General features: G+C 49.4%; 1 protein-coding gene across 1 annotated transcript in view; it reads left to right on the top strand.

Moving 5' to 3' along the window:
- The window catches only part of LOC137522612 (putative RNA-binding protein Luc7-like 2), a 556,548-nt gene that overhangs the window by 426,889 nt on the left and 110,025 nt on the right, over positions 1–19,634 (top strand). The window contains exon 10 of the mRNA XM_068242690.1: positions 12,969–12,978. Coding sequence (XP_068098791.1) covers positions 12,969–12,978 — 10 coding nt within the window. The remainder of the gene's footprint in view (positions 1–12,968; positions 12,979–19,634) is intronic.

Below are 19,634 nucleotides of genomic sequence, written 5' to 3'. Positions count from 1 at the left end.
TATAATTTAGGGTATATACAGTGGTGTGAAAAACTATTTGCCCCCTTCCTGATTTCTTATTCTTTTGCATGTTTGTCACACTTAAATGTTTCTGCTCATCAAAAACCGTTAACTATTAGTCAAAGATAACATAATTGAACACAAAATGCAGTTTTAAATGATGGTTTTTATTATTTAGTGAGGAAAAAAACCTCAAAACCTACATGGCCCTGTGTGAAAAAGTGATTGCCCCCCTTATTAAAAAATAACTTAACTGTGGTTTATCACACCTGAGTTTAATTTCTGTAGTCACCCCCAGGCCTGATTACTGCCACACCTGTTTCAATCAAGAAATCACTTAAATAGGAGCTATCTGACACAGAGAAGTAGACCAAAAGCACTTCAAAAGCTAGACATCATGCCAAGATCCAAAGAAATTCAGGGACAAATGAGAACAAAAGTACTGTAATTTAAATCTATCAGTCTGGTAAAAGTTATAAAGCCATTTCTAAAGCTTTGGGACTCCAGCAAACCACAGTGAGAGCCATTATCCACAAATGGCAAACACATGGAACAGTGATGAACCTTCCCAGGAGTGGCCGGCCAACCAAAATTACCCCAAGAGTGCAGAGAAAACTCATCCGAGAGGCAACAAAAGACCCCAGGACAACATCTAAAGAACTGCAGGCCTCACTTGCCTCAATTAAGGTCAGTGTTCACGACTCCACCATAAGAAAGAGACTGGGCAAAAATGGCCTGCATGGAAGATATCCAAGGCGCAGACCACTTTTAAGCAAAAAGAACATTAAGGCTCGTCTCAATTTTGCTAAAAAAATGTTAATGATTGCCAAGACTTTTGGGAAAATACCTTGTGCACCGACGAGACAAAAGTTGAACTTTTTGGAAGGTGCGTGTCCCGTTACATCTGGCGTAGAAGTAACACAGCATTTCAGCAGAAGAACATCATACCAACAGTAAAATATGGTGGTGGTAGTGTGATGGTCTGGGGTTGTTTTGCTGCTTCAGGACCTGGAAGGCATGCTGTGATAGATGGAACCATGAATTCTACTGTCTGCCAAAAAATCCTGAAGGAGAATGTCTGGCCATCTGTTCGTCAACTTAAGCTGAAGCGATCTTGGATGCTGCAGCAGGACAATGACCCAAAACACACCAGCAAATCCACCTCTGAATGGCTGAAGAAAAACAAAATGAAGACTTTAGAGAGGCCTAGTCAAAGTCCTGACCTGAATCCTATTGAGATGTTGTGGCATGACCTTAAAAATGCGGTTCATGCTAGAAAACCCTCAAATAAAGCTGAATTACAACAATTCTGCAAAGATAAGTGGGCCAAAATTCCTCCAGAGCGCTGTAAAAGACTTGTTGCAAGTTATCGCAAATGCTTGATTGCAGTTATTGCTGCTAAGGGTGGCTCAACCAGTTATTAGGTTCAGGGGGCAATTTCTTTTTCACACAGGGCCATGTAGGTTTTGAGGTTTTTTTCTAACTAAATAATAAAAAACATCATTTAAAACTGCATTTTGTGTTCAGTTATGTTATCTTTGACTAATAGTTAACGTTTTTTGATGAGCAGAAACATTTAAGTGTGACAAACATGCAAAAGAATAAGAAATCATGAAGGGGGCAAATAGTTTTTCATACCACTGTAGTTGGTCTGGGTGTCTACTAAAGTTTAATCCTAGATATTTAATTTGAGAACATATTTTTATAGGATAAGTGGATTGCGGAGGAATAAGAGCCTGCTTAGATAGGAACATAATTTCACATTTTGACACATTTGCCTTAAACCCACTCTCTTTCCCCACCTCCTCCAATAAACTAAAAACCATTTTTATTTGATTTGCAGGGTCAGACAAAAAGATCATAACATCATCAGCAAATAGTGCTTGAGACAGCATGGTGTCTCCTATTCGAATACCTTATATGTGCGTCTCCAGTATTCGAGTCAGTGGATCCAGCGAGGAGAGGGGACAGGGGGCAGCCCTGTCTTGTTCCCTTTTCTAATTTGAATCTAGGAGAGAGGAATCCTGGTGTGTAAATTTGAGCGCAGGGGTCAGTGTGTGTGGCCTTGACTAGGTTACGAAAGGGGCCTGTGATATTTGCCTTGTCCAGTACTTTATTTAGCCAGTCCCATTGTACGTTGTCGAAAGCTTTTTCCGCATCGATTAGTAAGACGGCGTAATTCTTACATGTAGAGGGGTATGCTTTTACATAATCTTGAGCTATTAAGAGCTTGCATATATTAGATACCGCTGACCTCTGTCTAATGAAACCTGCTTGATGAGCACTTACTAATTTAGGCAGTAACTCTGCAAGACGGTCTGCCATTATTTTTGATAACAGCTTAAGGTCCTGGTTTATAAGCGATATGGGTCTACTGTATATGAGCTAGGTAACAGGGGGTCCTTGCCTGGTTTTAATAATATTTTGATGTATGCTATGTTTGTGGAGTTAGGGTATCTACCCACTTTCAAAATATGATTAAAGAGGGGTGTAAGTACAGGAGCCAGGTCAGGTTTAAGCAATTTATAAAATTCCGGAGTCAGTCCGTCCGGCCCGGGGGTTTGCTAAGTGCTTAATAGCAGAGATAACTTCAGCAGTAGTGATCTCTGCATTAAAGAGGATCTGTAACGTCAAAAGATCCCCTGGGGGGTACTCACCTCGGGTGGGGGAAGCCTCCGGATCCTAATGAGGCTTCCCACGCCGTCCTCTGTCCCACGGGGGTCTCGCTGCAGCCCTCCGCGAAAGATGACGTCAATATTTACCTTCCCGGCTCCTGCGCAGGCGCTCTGACGGCTGGCGGCTCCAAACTACACGGAAATACCCGATCGCCGTCGGGTCTGCTCTACTGCGCAGGAGCAAGTTACCGGCGCCTGCGCAGTAGAGCGGACCCGACTGAGATCGGGTATTTCCGTGTAGTTCGAAGCCGAAAGCAGCCACAGCGCCCCCGCTGGAACCAGCAAAGGTAAATATTGAACTGACAGTCGGGTCTGTCGCCGGCTGTTCAAAGGGCTGCAGCGAGACCCCAGTGGGACAGAGGACGGTGTGGGAAGCCTCATTAGGATCCGGAGGCTTCCCCCACTCGAGGTGAGTACGCCCAGGGGATCTTTTTCATGTTACAGAGTCTCTTTAAGGAAGGTAAGATCGTCTTCGCTAAGTTTGGGTAGGTCAATGCTTCCCAACCAATCATAGTCTGGCGCGGGACTCATTTGAGACTTTTGATTTTGGCATAGAGACTCATAGAAAGCTTTAAAGGTGTTATTTATTTTGCGTGGGTCGTGGGTGACCTGGTCAGGATTTGTATAGATGCTAGATATTACGGAGTTTGTGTGAGGGGGTCTTGCTAGTCTGGACAGTAGAGTGCCCATTTTGTTGCCATATTTGTGGTAGTACAGGTCTCTGTAAGATTTGAGATATTTGTCCCTAGCTTTCAGGCATTTGTCTGTGTGGCCTTTGGCTCGGAGCCAGGCTAATTTATTTTCTAGGGTCGGTAGGTCTAGGAAGGTTTTGTGTGCCAGGCGAAGGGCCTCCACTGACTCCAAATACTGTGTGTTTGAGTGTTTCTTTTTTCCTGCAACATAACTGATTATTCTCCCTCTTAGGACCGGTTTAGCTGCCTCCCAAAATAAAAAGGTGTCACTCATATGTTCTATATTAGTTTCCTTATAATCCCACCACCACTGTTGGAGAGCTGCGAACCCCTCATCCTGGTATAGGTAATTCGGGAATCTCGAAAGGATGTCTGTGCCTTTTGGCATTTTAGGGAGTATTGACAATTGTATAGGGGCATGGTCTGAGATTAGTAAATCAAGTATTTCCATAGATTCTATTTGTTGCATTAAGAAAGGTGAAGTGAAAAAATAGTCTAGGCGGGACCAGGAGTTATGAGGGCTTGAGTAGAAAGTATATTGGGATTCATCAGGATGAAGGGTTCTCCAGCTATCACACAAGCCAGCCTCAATTACATAATCTACAAGCAGTTTTGATTTGCTTCCGGTCAGGGGGCTGGCTGGGGTAGACCCAGACCTGTCTTCTTTAATCAGGGCAGTTTCTAGGCTAAATTTCACCCAGTTCGAGAGTCAAAAAAAATGCCCCCCCCCCTTCTCCAAAATCAAAGCTGCTAAGTGAAATCATGTCAAAAGGCTTCTTGAAACCAACTCACCATTTTTATTTATTTATTTATTTATTTATTTTACTACCCCTCTTCCATGGGCTTGCTCCTGGCTGGCTTTGGCTGCCTGCGAGTCTGCTAGTCTCTGGACTGACTCAGGCTGAGAGGCTCTGCGAGTGCAACGCAGTCACACACTGCACACATATTTATGGCTGCATGCTGCCACCCTACTCTTGCTCGCTGTCGTCGGCTCCTCCCCCAGCCCAGCCCAAGTGTGAGGTGGGCTGCCTGTATCTTTCCCGTTGCGCCGCGCAGCCTGCCAGTGTTGCCAACCTTTCACGTTTTTTTTTTACTGACAAATACCTAAAAAATTACTGACAAAAGATTTTTACTGACAAAATTTCTCCACTAAATGCACATAAGAGACAGCGTTTCACCAGTAAATGCACATAAGAGACAGTTTTTTTCACCAGTAAATGCACATAAGAGACCGCTTTTCACCAGTAAATGCACATAAGAGACCGCTATTCACCAGTAAATGCACATAAGAGACAGCTTTTCACCAGTAAATGCACATAACAAGAGACCACTTTTCACCAGTAAATGCACTTAACAAGAGACCGCTTTTCACCAGTAAATGCACTTAACAAGAGACCGCTTTTCACCAGTAAATGCACTTAACAAGAGACTGCTTTTCACCAGTAAATGCACTTAACAAGAGACCGCTTTTCACCAGTAAATGCACTTAACAAGAGACCGCTTTTCACCAGTAAATGCACATAATGACAAACAGCCAGTGTCCCCAGTATATGTAGCCAGGAATATATATGCGCAGTATATGTAGCCAGAGGTATATGTGCCCAGTATATGGAGCCAGGGGGTATATGTGCCCAGTATATGGAGCCAGGGGTATAGGGACCCAAGTGAGTGAGTGAAAGGGGACCCCCCTCTACCCGCCACCGCCGCCACCTCCTCACCTTGCAGCAGCATCAGACCTCGATCAGCGGGCGACCCGACCAGTATGAGGGCGCCGGACCCACACGCTCTATATGCGGAAGTGATGTCACTTCCGCATATCAGTGCGGCGTGCTAGGTCCTAGCGCCCGCACTACTGGTCGCCGCCTGATCGAGGTCTGACGCAGCGGCGCCGGCGGCCAGAGGGAGGGAGAGAGCGGCGGCCACAGGGGGAGAGCACCCAGAAGGATCTAGGAAGCCGGTGATCGTGCTGGTGCACAGCTCCTCCTGCCTCTCGCTGCACTGTGTCCGCGCGTCACCGGCTCCTAGCAGTGACGTGACGTCACATGACATCCTTCTGCCTGGCGCCCCCCAATCAGGCACTCTCACCGGCGCCCCGTTCAGCAGAACCGGCTGAACGGGGCAAGAAACGGCCGTCTTTAATATGCATTAGTGAATTGAAGTCTCCCCCTTGTATACATTTGGCTGGGTTGGCTGACAATGATTTAGCAAGAAGAGACCCAAAAAAACTCCTATCTTTGTCTGTGGGGGCATAAACACTCATGATCTTATATTCTTCGCAGTGAACCCGCAGTCGGATCTTTGCCCATCTACCCTTATCGTCATTACTACATTCTATCATTTCTCCCGGAAAATTTTTATGAATTAAAATTAGTACCCCTGATTTTCTCTCTTGAGACGGAGAGCCATAAATTTGTCTAACCCACGACTTTTTCATATATATGAATTGCTCTTTAGTTTCCTGCAATAAAGCTATGTCAGTGTGAATTTTTTTTAGGTGTCTCAGTATCAGTGAGAGTTTACCTGGGGATCAAAGTCCCTTTACGTTCCAGCTTGTGATTTTGAAAGACATCCTAACCAGGGTCTAAGAGTCCGACTGCGCATTCCATATCCCTTATAACATCAAGCATTAAACAGAAGAAAGGATTGACCAGTGTTGACCCTCCCCCCTTTCCCTCAAAATAGCTAAACCATAACTGGAAATCAGCAGCATATGAAATGATGGAAATCAGAAAAGAATCCAGCAAGCCATGACCGGAGTCATGAAACATGTCGTGCTGGGAATGTTTGTGCATCAGCGGGTTTCCATAAGGCTGGTAAACTACTAGGAACAAAAAAAACAAAAAACAAAACATGGGAAATTTGACTTCACTTCTTCCCTGGAAGCAGATCATCACATGTTAGCTCCAAGACTTAGCCTCCTGGGCTGGTATGCAGCCTTTACGAATTTCAGCAATGATCCTATGCGCTGTAATAATTTCAAAGTTAAGTAGCTGGTGAATATTATTCAGCTGCATAGTTATTTCTAGTGCAACAGTGCCCCCTAGTGCTTCTAGAAGTATTTCCAACTGTAAAGTCATTCTGGAAGGTTCTGTGATGGAGATATAGCATTGTTTTAAAGACATTTTAGGGCCTCCTTTGCTGAAGTGAAGGAATGTAGTTCCTCATTTCCATCTGTGATTTTTAATATGGCAGGGTATTGCAAGGAGAACTTCATCTTCTTCTGGATGCATAAAGCGCATGCAGGATTGAAAGCCTGCCTTTGTCTAGAGACCTCTGCAGAATAATCGTTGAATAGTCTAATGGTGTTGCCCTGGAATTCGAGGGAACCCTCCAGCGCTCTGTATTGCCCGCATTATAGTAGTTCTATCCGCAAAATCGAGGTAGCGGGTCATTACCATTCTAGGGGGCTTTTTATCATCTGGATTGCGGGGGGGGGGGGGGGGCAACTCTATGAGATCGCTCGACTTTGTAACCTTTCTTTAGGCCTAAGAGCTTAGGCAGTGTCGCAGCAGAGAAATCATGGAGGACCTGAATTTGTATAGGTTCTGGGAGGCCTACTATTCTGATATTATTTCGTCTGGACCGATTTTCTAAGTCCTGTAGTTTGCAATACATTTGCTTATTATCATCCAGAAGAAATTGCACTTTGCTTTCTCTCTGCGTCTCTCTATCTTACAGTTTTTGTATACAATCCTCTGCGTGTGCTAATCTGGTGTCATGCTTCTGCAGCTGCCTATGTATGTCTTTCATGGATCTATCCAGGGCGGCCTGTATTGCAGCATGTAATTCAGGTTTCAGGGTTGCTACTACCTCCGCATCTATTTTCTTGTAGTCTACTGCCGATATCAGCTCACCTGCTTCCTGGGGGTTTGTTGCAGTATCCTAGTCTTTGTGTTGTTGGCTGTCTTCCCACCCGGGGGATTGGCTGCCGGCATTTGAGAGCTGCGGAGAGGTGCTGGGCGCCATCTTGTCCTCTTCCCCTTCCTCGCCCTCCTTGCTTCGCTTGCGGCCTGACCGCATAACATACCGGTCCATGTTTAGCGTCGGAATGAGCGCTGGCCTTGCAGAAGGATGTCCGCAGTCTGCACGGATGAGTGGGGGCACTTTATCTGCTGTTGCGGCTGCTAGCAGTCAGCGTGGTCTGCGGAGCTCTTCTCCCCTCCTGCTTACATCCAGGCCCCGGAACCGGAAGTTTCAGTGTCTCTTTAAGGGAGCACTTTTTATGTATTAGTATAGATACACCTTTGTTTTTCCCTTCTTTAGATGATGCGTGGTAGCTTTTAGTGAAATTTCTATCTCTTAGGAATGGAATTTTATTTTCCCTGAAGTGGGTTTCTTGTATGATAGCAATTGAGGTTTTTATGTTTCTGTAGTAGTCTAAATAGTGAGAACCTCTTTTCTGGAGTGTTAAGAGTAAGACCAATTACGTTCCAAGAGGTTACTTTCCATGTCACTGGCTTCCCTGCTGGGCTAGAGTTTCCATGTTGCCTTATCATTTTCCCCTCTAGAAAGTTGGAGATGCTTAAAGGGAACCAAAGACGAAGCACCCTTGTGTATTTTACCATATATATCAGTAAGAACATTAGAGAAAACACTTACCATGCTCTCTGTTTCATCCTCACTGCTAAAAGTGTCTGTTATCAGCTGTGATAAGAAACCCGGACTGAACATTCAGTCTGGCTTTGCAGGGAATAATTATAGCTGAGTCATTATAGCAGAGCCACAAGGGGGCAGGTTTGGGCTTGAAAAGACACCAGAGAAGACAGACTCAGCTATAATCTTTCCATAGCAAAGCTAGACTGAGTGCTCAGTTGAGGATTCTTATCAGAGGTGATAACAGTCAGATTAAACAGAGAACAATGAAACAAACAGCAGATTAGGTGTTTACTGTCATGTTTCCACTGATTTATAAGGTAAAATACAAGAGGGTGCTTCATCTCTGGTTCTCTTTAAGTTTAATAGTGAAACTTAAGGGTAGAGTTTTCTATGGATGATTGTTAATGTGGTCGACTCTTAATGCAGGAGTTCACCGTCACAGAGTGGGTCAAGGTGAGGTAATACCTGTAGCCTCCCTGGCGGTATGGACGAGCTGAGTTCGTCCAGCAAAAACTTGCAAAAAACGTTAATGACGAGCTGAGCTCATCCATGCTGACAGGGAGATTTCCTGTTTCTCTGCCCCGCCGGCTGCATTTTTTTCTCATTAGAGGGATTCCCCAGGATGGCTGGATGCCTGACTGCACGCTGTGGGTAGCGATCTGTGCTACCCACAGCGTGCAGAACAAGCATTCAGCCACCCTAGGGAATCCATAGTCCCCAACAGTCCCGATTTGATCGGGACTGTACCGATTTGGGGGGCCCCTCCCACCATCCCGCGCTGCCCCCCTTCTGTCCCGGCCGCTGGGCAGAGAGAAGGAAAAAAATTGATCGAGGCACCAGCCCCGGGGATCTGCATGCGGGATGGATTACCGCCGCTATTTATTTCTCCCTCCCTCCTTCCTAATGTGTCCCCCAGTGTCCCCGGCTTCCCCCCGCACAGTAATATGGGCAGCGGAGCGGGCAGTGAGTCTTACCACTGCCTCTCCGCTGCGTACCGGGATCTCCTCTGATCTTCTCGCTTCCTGTGACGTCACAGGAAGCGAGAAGATCAGAGGAGATCCCGGTACACAGCGAAGAGGCAGTGGTAAGACTCACTGCCCGCTCCGCTGCCCATATTACTGTGCGGGGGGGAAGGGGACACTGGGGGACACATTAGGAGGGAGGGAGAAGGATAATGATGGCGGCGGCGGCCATACATGCCGCATACCGGGCGGGCTGGTGCCTCGATCGGCTTTTTTCCCCCCTCTCTCTGCCTGGCCACCCCCCTCCTCCTCCTCACCACAACCACCCCGGCACCCTCCCATTTGGGAGTAATTTAATAACAAAATTATTTTTAAAAAAACAAAACTTTTTTTCCCCCTGGGGTGGGCGTGACTAGGGGGTTGGGGGCGTGGCCAGGGGTGTGGCCTAATTGTCCCGTTTTGGGACATTGAAATGTTGGGAGGTATGGGGAATCCCTGGGCAGCCAGCGGGGCAGAGAATGTGCGAGGGTTCCCCCTTGTATGCTGAGGCTGTGCTGGCGGGGGATCCTCCTCTGTGCGGGTGGGGGATCCCCCTTCTAGGGATGCTCGGATGTGCCTCATCCACGAATTCGGAAATCCGCATGGTTGAAAAAAAAAATCCGCATTCGGCCCCGCCGCATGCGGATTTGCGGTCGCGTCCACGCAACCACGCGGATTTTTTCCCGTGAATGGCGTAATCACGCGTGGATTCACGCCCGGAGGCGGATTTTCTTTTAATGTTAATAACAAAGCCCCCATACATGCTACAGTCCCCCAAATAGCATGGATTATCGAGGTGGTAAGGGGCAACATAACTTCAACATAAAAAATTCCCCCAAAAAATTTTTTTCTAGAGAAAATGGATTTTAAAGTGAAATCAACACTTTAAATGGGGCTATTAATTGGTAATAAGTGGTTTTAAAAAGGGATATACGCGTTAAGCAGTCAAAGAGGTGAAGGCGAGTTCCAATGGCACTTGGCGGCGAAGGTACCGCTGGAGGAGGATGAGTGGCTGACGGCAAAAAGGCTCCAGAGAGGTTTTTTTTTTTTTTTTTTTTGCAGCAATTAGCAATGACATCGCAGCAGAGTTGTCAGTGGACACGGGCAGTGTGAACGCAGAGTGCAGTGGTGGTAGCGACTGAGTCAGGAGAAGGACTATGCGGGCGGTCAGTTCAGCAGCACAGAAGGACCACGGCAACATACTGGTGGTAGTAGTAGCAGCACAGCGTCATAGTGCTGGCCAAAAAATTAAATGCACCGGGTGACCCGGGCAGTGTGAACGCAGAGTGTAGTAGCGACTGAGTCAGGAGGACAAAGCGGGCGGTCAGTTCAGCAGCAGCAGCACAGTAGTAGTAGCACAGCGTCATAGTGCTGGCTAAAAAATTAAATGCACCGGGTGACCCGGGCAGTGTGAACGCAGAGTGTAGTAGCGACTGAGTCAGGAGGACAAAGCGGGCGGTCAGTTCAGCAGCAGCAGCACAGTAGTAGTAGCACAGCGTCATAGTGCTGGCCAAAAAATTAAATGCACCGGGTGACCCGGGCAGTGTGAACGCAGAGTGTAGTAGCAACTGAGTCAGGAGGACAAAGCGGGCGGTCAGTTCAGCAGCAGCAGCACAGTAGTAGTAGCACAGCGTCATAGTGCTGGCCAAAAAATTAAATGCACCCGGTGACCCGGGCAGTGTGAACGCAGAGTGTAGTAGCGACTGAGTCAGGAGGACAAAGCGGGCGGTCAGTTCAGCAGCTCAGAAGGAGGACCATGGCAACTTACTGGTAGTAGTACCATAACACCAAAAAATTAACCAAGGTAGGCACTAGGCAGGTAGTAAATGTCTTTATAAAGGCAGGCATAGTTAACAACAGCACATGCAGCAGCCACTTCATGTCCCCCTGTGTCCGACAATAGGGGCCAGGAACTCACCTTCCACCCAAGCCTGGTTGATTTTCAGGAAGGTGAGTTTGTCCACAGAGGCGTGGGAGAGCCGAGAGCGCTTCTCTGTGACCACGCCACCGGCCGCACTAAAGCATCTCTCTGAGAGGACACTGGAAGGAGGGCAGGATAGGAGTTCCAGGGTGTACTGGGAAAGCTCGCTCCAGATGTCCAGTCTCTTGACCCAGTACTCCAAGGGGTCCACGGGGCTGTCGGTGTCATTGAGCCCGCTGGATGACCCCATATAGTCAGACACCATGGTGGTCAGTCGTTGCTTGTGCTGGTTGGTGGTGGATGCTGTGGCGGGCACCTCTGTTCTGGGCTGCTGCACTGCATACAGGCTCTTGCTTAGGCTCTTCAGGTCTCCGGGGCGCCAGTTGCTGCTGCTGCTGCTGGTGGTGGTTGTTGTGCTGCTAGTGGCAATGGCAGGCACCTCTTGCTGGCTTGGCAGAGCAGTTACAGTGGGGGTGGAAGGCTGGGGGAATGCTTCCAGTAGTCTGCGCACAAGGGCCTCCTTCAACTCCCTTGTGCGTTGCTCGGTGGTGGATGGCGTCATTAAGTCTCCCAGCTTCCCCTTCAGACGGGGATCAAGCATCAAGGTAATCCAGATGTCCTCCCTTGAACACATCTGGATCACCCGGGGGTCCCTGCGAAGGCAGCGCAACATGTGCACAGCCATGGGAAACAAGTGGGCCCTGCCAGCAAGATCTTCCTCGTCCTCGCCATTGTCCCATAACGCATGCCTGTCCTCTTCCTGTGCCATGTCGTTATCCTCCTCAAACCGCCATCCACGTACAACGCCTGCTGCACTCTGCTCCTCCTCCTCCTCCTCATTCAGGTTAGGGACCTCCAACTCTTCCACTACCTGCTGTGAGCCCTCCTCTGAGCTGGACTGTGCTGCCATCTGCTCCTGTTCTTCCAACTGCCTCAGGGCTTCATCCCCACGCTCAATTAAATTGTCCATTGCCTGCTCCAGTAGACAAACCAAGGGCACCCACTGGCACACAGAGGCCCGCTCCTCACTGACCATCTTGGTTGCCTCCAGGAAGGGACTCAGCACCAGGCATACTTGCTGCATCAGTGTCCACTGAGTGGCAGTAATCATGGGGACTTGCTGGTTGCTGGGGACACTTGGGTCTAGCATGTAGGCCCTAACAGCCAGCCTGTGCTGACACAGCTGCTCCAACATGGCCAGAGTCGAATTCCAGCGAACTGGCATGTCGATGATCAGCCGGTGTTGTGGCCTTCCATACTGCTGCTGTAAGGTGGACAAGAGTGCAGAGGCAGTGGCTGACAGGCGGAAAAAGCGTACCACCGCCCGGGCATCCTGCAGCAGCTCGCTCATCCCCTGGTAGGTGCGCAAGAAGCGCTGCACCACAAGATTGAGCACGTGGGCCAAGCAGGGGATGTGCTGGAGGTTTCCCTGCTGCACTGCTGCCACCAGGTTGGCCCCGTTATCGGCTGCCACATACCCCACTTCCAGGCCTCTGGGGGTCAGCCACCTCCGCTCCTGCTTCCTGAGGGCGGCCAGGACGTTGGTGGCCGTAAGCCTCTCCTTCCCCAGGGTCACCAATTTTAAAAGGGCTTGGCAGTGCCGAGGCTTGGCGCTGCTGCTGCCGAGGCGGGCTTGCTTTCCGGGTGCTGAGGGAGTGTCGTGACAGGACCCTTCTGCATCCCCCCTGATCCCGCGTGGTGGCACCACTAGCTGGGCTGATGCGCTCTTGTCCTCCCTCCCTTCCATCAGTGTCACCCAGTGGGCTGTAAAGGACAGGTAGCGACCTGTCCCAAATCTGCTACTCCACGAGTCCATGGTCACGTGGACCCGCTTGCCCACAGAGTAGTCCAGGGAACGGGCCACGTTTTCCACCGCAAACTTGTGGAGTGCTGGGATCGCGCTCCTGCTGAAATAGTGGCGACTGGGGACTTGCCACTCGGGGATGCCAAATTGGAGCAGCGTCCGCATGGCGCTCCCCTCCTGCACCAGGGAGTAGGGAAGCAGCTGTGATGCCATGGCCCGGGCCAGCAAGCCATTTAGTTTGCGGATCCGCCTGTGGCTTGGAGGCAGAGGCTTGGTCAGACCCTGAAAGGTGTCGCTCAGCAGGGTCTGACGACGCTGGGATGCAGGGGAGACAGAGGAGAGAGACGAACACTGGCTGCCAGCCTCAATGTCTGTGTCCTGAGCAGCCAAGGTGGAAGAGCGCTTGCGTGCTACTACTGCTGCTGCTGTGGGGGATTCACGACCCTGAGGGAGGGAGGATGCTGCTGCGCTGGTGGGCCTTCTGCTCTCAGGAACCCCTGCCAGCAGTGCCTGCTTCCTCTTAAAGTCCGCATACTCGCGGCAGTGGGGGCTTCTCAGGTGGCCCTGGAGGGATGAGGTACCCATCTTGCTCAGACTTTTCCCACGGCTCAATCTTTTGCTGCATAACCTGCACACCGCATACCTTTTGTCATCAGTACATTCCTCAAAGCAATCCCACACTGGTGACTTTAATTTACTGCGGCCCCCACTAGCAGAGGGTGCAGAGGAGCAATGTGTGGTAGTAGTTGCCGGGGGTTGCATGATGGTGGTGCCGGCTGAAGCAGTGTCCTGTCTACTTCCTCCACGCCCACTGCTGCCGATGCCCCTGCCCCTGCCTGACATATGGCGATATCCTTGCCTAGGCCGAGGTGACTCGTCATCCTGCTCTGACCATTCTTCCACGGACTCAGCAGGCTGCACATAGTTAGGGTCCACAACGTCGTCATCATCAGCAGCATCATCATAATCCAGCTCTTCCTCTGACTCCCCCGCCTCCTCTTCTGTCCCTACATCCCCAGACACAGACCCCTCTTCTTCATCACCAGAACTCAACAACGCTTGTGATTGTGGCCCGATCTCAATCTCTGCCACATCAGTCCCCAGTAAGTCCTGAGCTTCTTGCATCAGCAGGTTCCCAGATGCCGGACTGAGGGACAGAACGCTGTCATCCTGGGAGGGCTGCTGACCAGTGGGTGCTGGGGTGGATGTCACAACAAGCGTGGGATGTTGGCTGCTGCTGCTACTGCTTGGAGTGGTGCTCACAGTAGAGGTCTGGGAGGAAGTCATGATGTCCATGAGTACGTCAGGTTCCATTTGCTCAACCACCACACGGGGGACCAGAAACTTTAAAATATTTGGACAATGGCGTCCGCCGACTCGGCCCAGGCTTTGCTGCCCCCCTTTCTGCTGCATCACGACCACGTACAGCTGGGCGTCCTCTCCCTGGACGTGGAGCAGTCCCAGAAGTGGCTGAGGCAATTGAACTCCCTTTCCTCTCACCCCGCGAAACCCTGCCAGACATGTTGCTAGTAATGAATCACTGGGTGCAGTGGGCACAGTACAAGGTCACTGAAGGATGCAGTGGGCACAGTACAAGGTCACTGAAGGATGCAGTGGGCACAGCAGTGGGCACTGGATATACAACTAGGTCACTGAAGGATGCAGTGGCCACAGTACAAAGTCACTGAAGGATGCAGTGAGCACAGCAGTGGGCACTGGATATACAACTAGGTCACTGAAGGATGCAGTGGCCACAGTACAAGGTCACTGAAGGATGCAGTGGGCACTGGATATACAACTAGGTCACTGAAGGATGCAGTGGGCACAGTACAAGGTCACTGAAGGATGCAGTGGGCACAGTACAAGGTCACTGAAGGATGCAGTGGGCACAGCAGTGGCCACTGGATATACAACTAGGTCACTGAAGGATGCAGTGGCCACAGTACAAGGTCACTGAAGGATGCAGTGGGCACAGCAGTGGGCACTGGATATACAACTAGGTCACTGAAGGATGCAGTGGCCACAGTACAAGGTCACTGAAGGATGCACTGGGCACAGCAGTGGGCACTGGATATACAACTAGGTCACTGAAGGATGCAGTGGGCACAGTACAAGGTCACTGAAGGATGCAGTGGGCACAGTACAAGGTCACTGAAGGATGCAGTGGGCACAGTACAAGGTCACTGAAGGATGCAGTGGGCACAGCAGTGGGCACTGGATATACAACTAGGTCACTGAAGGATGCAGTGGCCACAGTACAAGGTCACTGAAGGATGCAGTGGGCACAGCAGTGGGCACCGGATATACAACTAGGTCACTGAAGGATGCAGTGGCCACAGTACAAGGTCACTGAAGGATGCACTGGGCACAGCAGTGGGCACTGGATATACAACTAGGTCACTGAAGGATGCAGTGGGCACAGTACAAGGTCACTGAAGGATGCAGTGGGCACAGTACAAGGTCAATGAATGATGCAGTGGGCACAGCAGTGGCCACTGGATATACAACTAGGTCACTGAAGGATGCAGTGGCCACAGTACAAGGTCACTGAAGGATGCAGTGGGCACAGCAGTGGCCACTGGATATACAACTAGGTCACTGAAGGATGCAGTGGCCACAGTACAAGGTCACTGAAGGATGCAGTGGGCACAGCAGTGGGCACTGGATATACAACTAGGTCACTGAAGGATGCAGTGGGCACAGTACAAGGTCACTGAAGGATGCAGTGGGCACAGTACAAGGTCACTGAAGGATGCAGTGGGCACAGCAGTGGCCACTGGATATACAACTAGGTCACTGAAGGATGCAGTGGCCACAGTACAAGGTAACTGAAGGATGCAGTGGGCACAGTACAAGGTCACTGAAGGATGCAGTGGGCACAGCAGTGGCCACTGGATATACAACTAGGTCACTGAAGGATGCAGTGGCCACAGTACAAGGTCACTGAAGGATGCAGTGGGCACTGGATATACAACTAGGTCACTGAAGGATGCAGTGGCCACAGTACAAGGTCACTGAAGGATGCACTGGGCACAGCAGTGGGCACTGGATATACAACTAGGTCACTGAAGGATGCAGTGGGCACAGTACAAGGTCACTGAAGGATGCAGTGGGCACAGCAGTAGCCACTGGATATACAACTAGGTCACTGAAGGATGCAGTGGCCACAGTACAAGGTCACTGAAGGATGCAGTGGGCACAGCAGTGGGCACTGGATATACAACTAGGTCACTGAAGGATGCAATGGGCACACAAGGATGTCACACTGTGTAATGAGATGCTCATATGCCAGCAAGCGAGCGAGCAGTGGGCACTGGGCACGGCACAAGGTCACTGACAGAATGAATGAACAGCGCTGGCAGAGAGTGGCGGCGCCGGCGGTGTGACTGGCTGCCTGCAAATAGTACAAGTGTATAACTGTCACTGGAATATACAAGTGAACACTGCAGCTGCACTAACCTGCCTGCCTGCACTCTACACACAGATAATCCCCACTCCCACTACACTGCAGCACTGAACCTGCCTGCACAGCACTACGCACAGTTAAATAATCACTAGACTCCCACACTCCCACTACACTACACTGACTACAACTAACTACAGCAATCACTCACTGACTAGCTAACTGTGTACAGTATAAGAGCAGTGTTGGCAAAAAAAACGCTTTGTTTTTAACACAATAAATGCACTTGCTCAAACAACAATGGCCTGGAGATAATCCTCTCAGCACCACAGTCTAGCAAGGACAGAGCTTTTCCATCATGGCCGCCGCTTTATATTCAGGAGGGGAGGGCATAGCTCCCCTCCTGTGATTGGTTGCTAGGGCCTGGCTGGGGCACTCTGATTGGCCTGCAATGTGTCACTTCCGCATAGTTTGACGCATTCCCACAAACCACGACTTCAGCACCGGGTTTCACGAGCGTGAATGCGGATTTCTGTCCGCATTCACGCGAAGCCGAAGCAGATTTTCGTGGTTGAAAATTCACGGATTTTCGTGTCCGAGGCGGAATGCGTCAAAATGGTCGTGAATCCACGACCTGGCGGTGAGCACCACTGCCCCCTTCTATTGTGGCTGTGTGGGCAGGGGATCCCCCTTCCATTGTGGCTGTGCGGGCGGGGGATCCCCCTCTGTGTGGGTGGGGGGATCCCCCTTCTATTGTGGCTGTGCGGGTGGCCCATCCCCCTCCCTCCCGATTCCCCCCCCCCCCCGTCTAAGCCCGTTGAGTAAATAGATGTACTCACCTGAAGGCTTTCTCAAGCGACGGCAGCAGCACTTCCTCCTCCATCTCCGAAGTCTCGTTCTCTGTACAGTTACATTACGAGACTTGGTGATGTCACCAAGTCTCATAATGTAACTGTACAGAGAAAGAGACTTTGGAGATGGAGGTGGAAGTGCTGCTGCCGACGCTGGAAAAGCCCTCGGGTGAGTACATCTCTTTACTCAGTGGGCTAAGATGGGGAGGGGGGGGAGATTGGGAGGGAGGGGGAGGAGGGGGGAGGAGGGGCCACCTGCACAGCCACAATAGAAGGGGGATTCCCCCACCCACACAGAGGGGATCCCCTGCCCGCACAGCCACAATAGAAGGGGGATCCCCCCACCCGCACAGAGGGGGATCCCCTGCCCGCCAACACAGCCTCCGCATACAAGGGGGAACCCCCGCACATTCTCTACCCTGCTGGCTGCCTAGGGATTCCCTAGGGTGGCTGGATGCTTGTTCTGCACGCTGTGGGTAGCACAGATCGCTACTCACAGCGTGCTAGGAGGAGGGGGGGAGAGGATCGGGAGGGGGGGGGGGACATCTGGCTACCTATAAATCTGGCTAAACACCTGGCTCACTATATACCTGGCTAAACACCTGGCTCACTATATAACTGGCTAAACACCTGGCTCACTATATATCTGGCTGCACATCTGGCTAACTATACCTGGCTGCACATCTGGCTAACTATACATCTGGCTAACTATACCTGGCTGCACATCTGGCTAACTATACCTGGCTGCACATCTGGCTAACTATACCTGGCTGCACATCTGGCTAACTATACATCTGGGTCTTATACGCACCATTGGCGTGCTGATCCCTCGTCGCGTACCTCTGATAGCTTCCCCAGTGTCTTCTTCCATGTCCCTTGGTGGATTTTGCTTCTCCCTCGGCGATCACATGTCCACCGTTGATCGGCGTTGATGACACCAGGGTTACACAGCGTCATCAACATCTTACAGAAAACACTTTTTTTCTTAATTGAATGAAATACAATAACCTGTATTGAATTCAATATCGAAAAAAAAATGATTGCAAAAAAAAAATTGGTTGAAAATTGAAACACTTTTTGAACGGAAATCCTGGGGAAATTGAATGCCAGGGTGGTTAAGGTGGATATAGAGTGTATAACACCTACCCCCAAGTACCAACCCAAAATCAAATAGGGGGTGTTTTCAGAGAACTTTGAAACAAAGATCTCTGATGTGGGGTAGTGGTTATAGGATTTGGCAATACAAAAACTTTTATGTTATGAACCGAGTCGGAGACAAATGGGCCCTAATTGAAGTGTAAGTAGTGGGACCTGCTATGGTTTAGATGATTACATGTCACATTGGCGTGCAGAGTACTCTAGAACAATAATGTGTGATAATGTGTGCTAATAGGTCGTCGGGACAGGGACAAGAAGAGCCATGGAAGCATGGGATGTCTGGTTTATGTGCTGATGGGGCCCCTTTGACTCTGAATGGGGGGCCCCAAGCGACTGCTTTTGTTGCCTGGTCGGTAATCCGGCCCTGAGTGTAAGTAGTGGGACCTGTTATGGTTTAGATGATTATATGTCACATTGGCGTGCAGAGTACTCTAGAACAATAATGTGTGATAATGTGTGCTAATAGGTCATCGGGACAGGGACAAGAAGAGCCATGGAGGCATGGGATGTCTGTACTTTACACCCCATGTCTCCATATAATAGAGGTTGTCCATATCTCTCTCCCGATTCACAATATCCCGAAGAGTAAGACACCGACATTTCTTGTGGAGTGATTGTGAAGATGGGTATTACATCTGCTCTAGTGACTTGACCTAATAGGGTTTAAGTCCTGAAGTCAGGTTGTGTGAGAATGGTATATATATATATATATATATATATATATATATATATATATATATATATATATATATATATATATATATATATATATATATATATATATATATATATATATATATATAGTGGGTTTTCCACATTTTGTCACATTACTGCCACAAACATGCATCCATTTTATTGGGATTCCACATGAAAGACCAATACAAAGTGGTGTACATGTGAAAAGTGGATTGAAAATTATACATCATTCCAAACATTTTTTACAAATAAATAACTGCAAAGTGGGGTGTGCGTAATTATTCTGCTCCCTGAGTCAATACTTTGTAGAACCACCTTTTGCTGCAATTACAGCTGCCAGTCTTTTAGGGTATGTCTCTACCAGCTTTGCACATCTAGAGACTGAAATCCTTGCCCATTCTTCCTTGCAACACAGCTCCAGCTCAGTCAGATTAGATGGACAGCGTTTGTGAACAGCAGTTTTCAGATCCTGCCACAGATTCTCGATTGGATTTAGATCTGGACTTTGACTGGGCCATTCTAACACATAGATATGTTTTGTTTTAAACCATTCCATTGTTGCCCTGTCTTTATGTTTATGGTCATTGTCCTGCTGGAAGGTGAACCTCCGCCCCAGTCTCAAGTCTCCAAGAGGTTTTCTTCCAAGTTTGCCCTGTATTTGGCTCCATCCATTTTCCCATCAACTCTGACCAGCTTCCCTGTCCCTGCTGAAGAGATGCACCCCCCGAGCATGATGTTGCCCCCACCATATTTGACAGTGGGGATGGTGTGTTCAGAGTGATGTGCAGTGTTAGTTTTCTGCCACACATAGCGTTTTGCATTTTGGCCCAAAAGTTC

Source organism: Hyperolius riggenbachi, chromosome 6 (assembly GCF_040937935.1).
Source record: "Hyperolius riggenbachi isolate aHypRig1 chromosome 6, aHypRig1.pri, whole genome shotgun sequence".
NCBI lineage: Eukaryota > Metazoa > Chordata > Amphibia > Anura > Hyperoliidae > Hyperolius > Hyperolius riggenbachi.
Note: the sequence above shows the minus strand (reverse complement) of the source record. Positions and strands in the feature narration are given on the sequence as shown.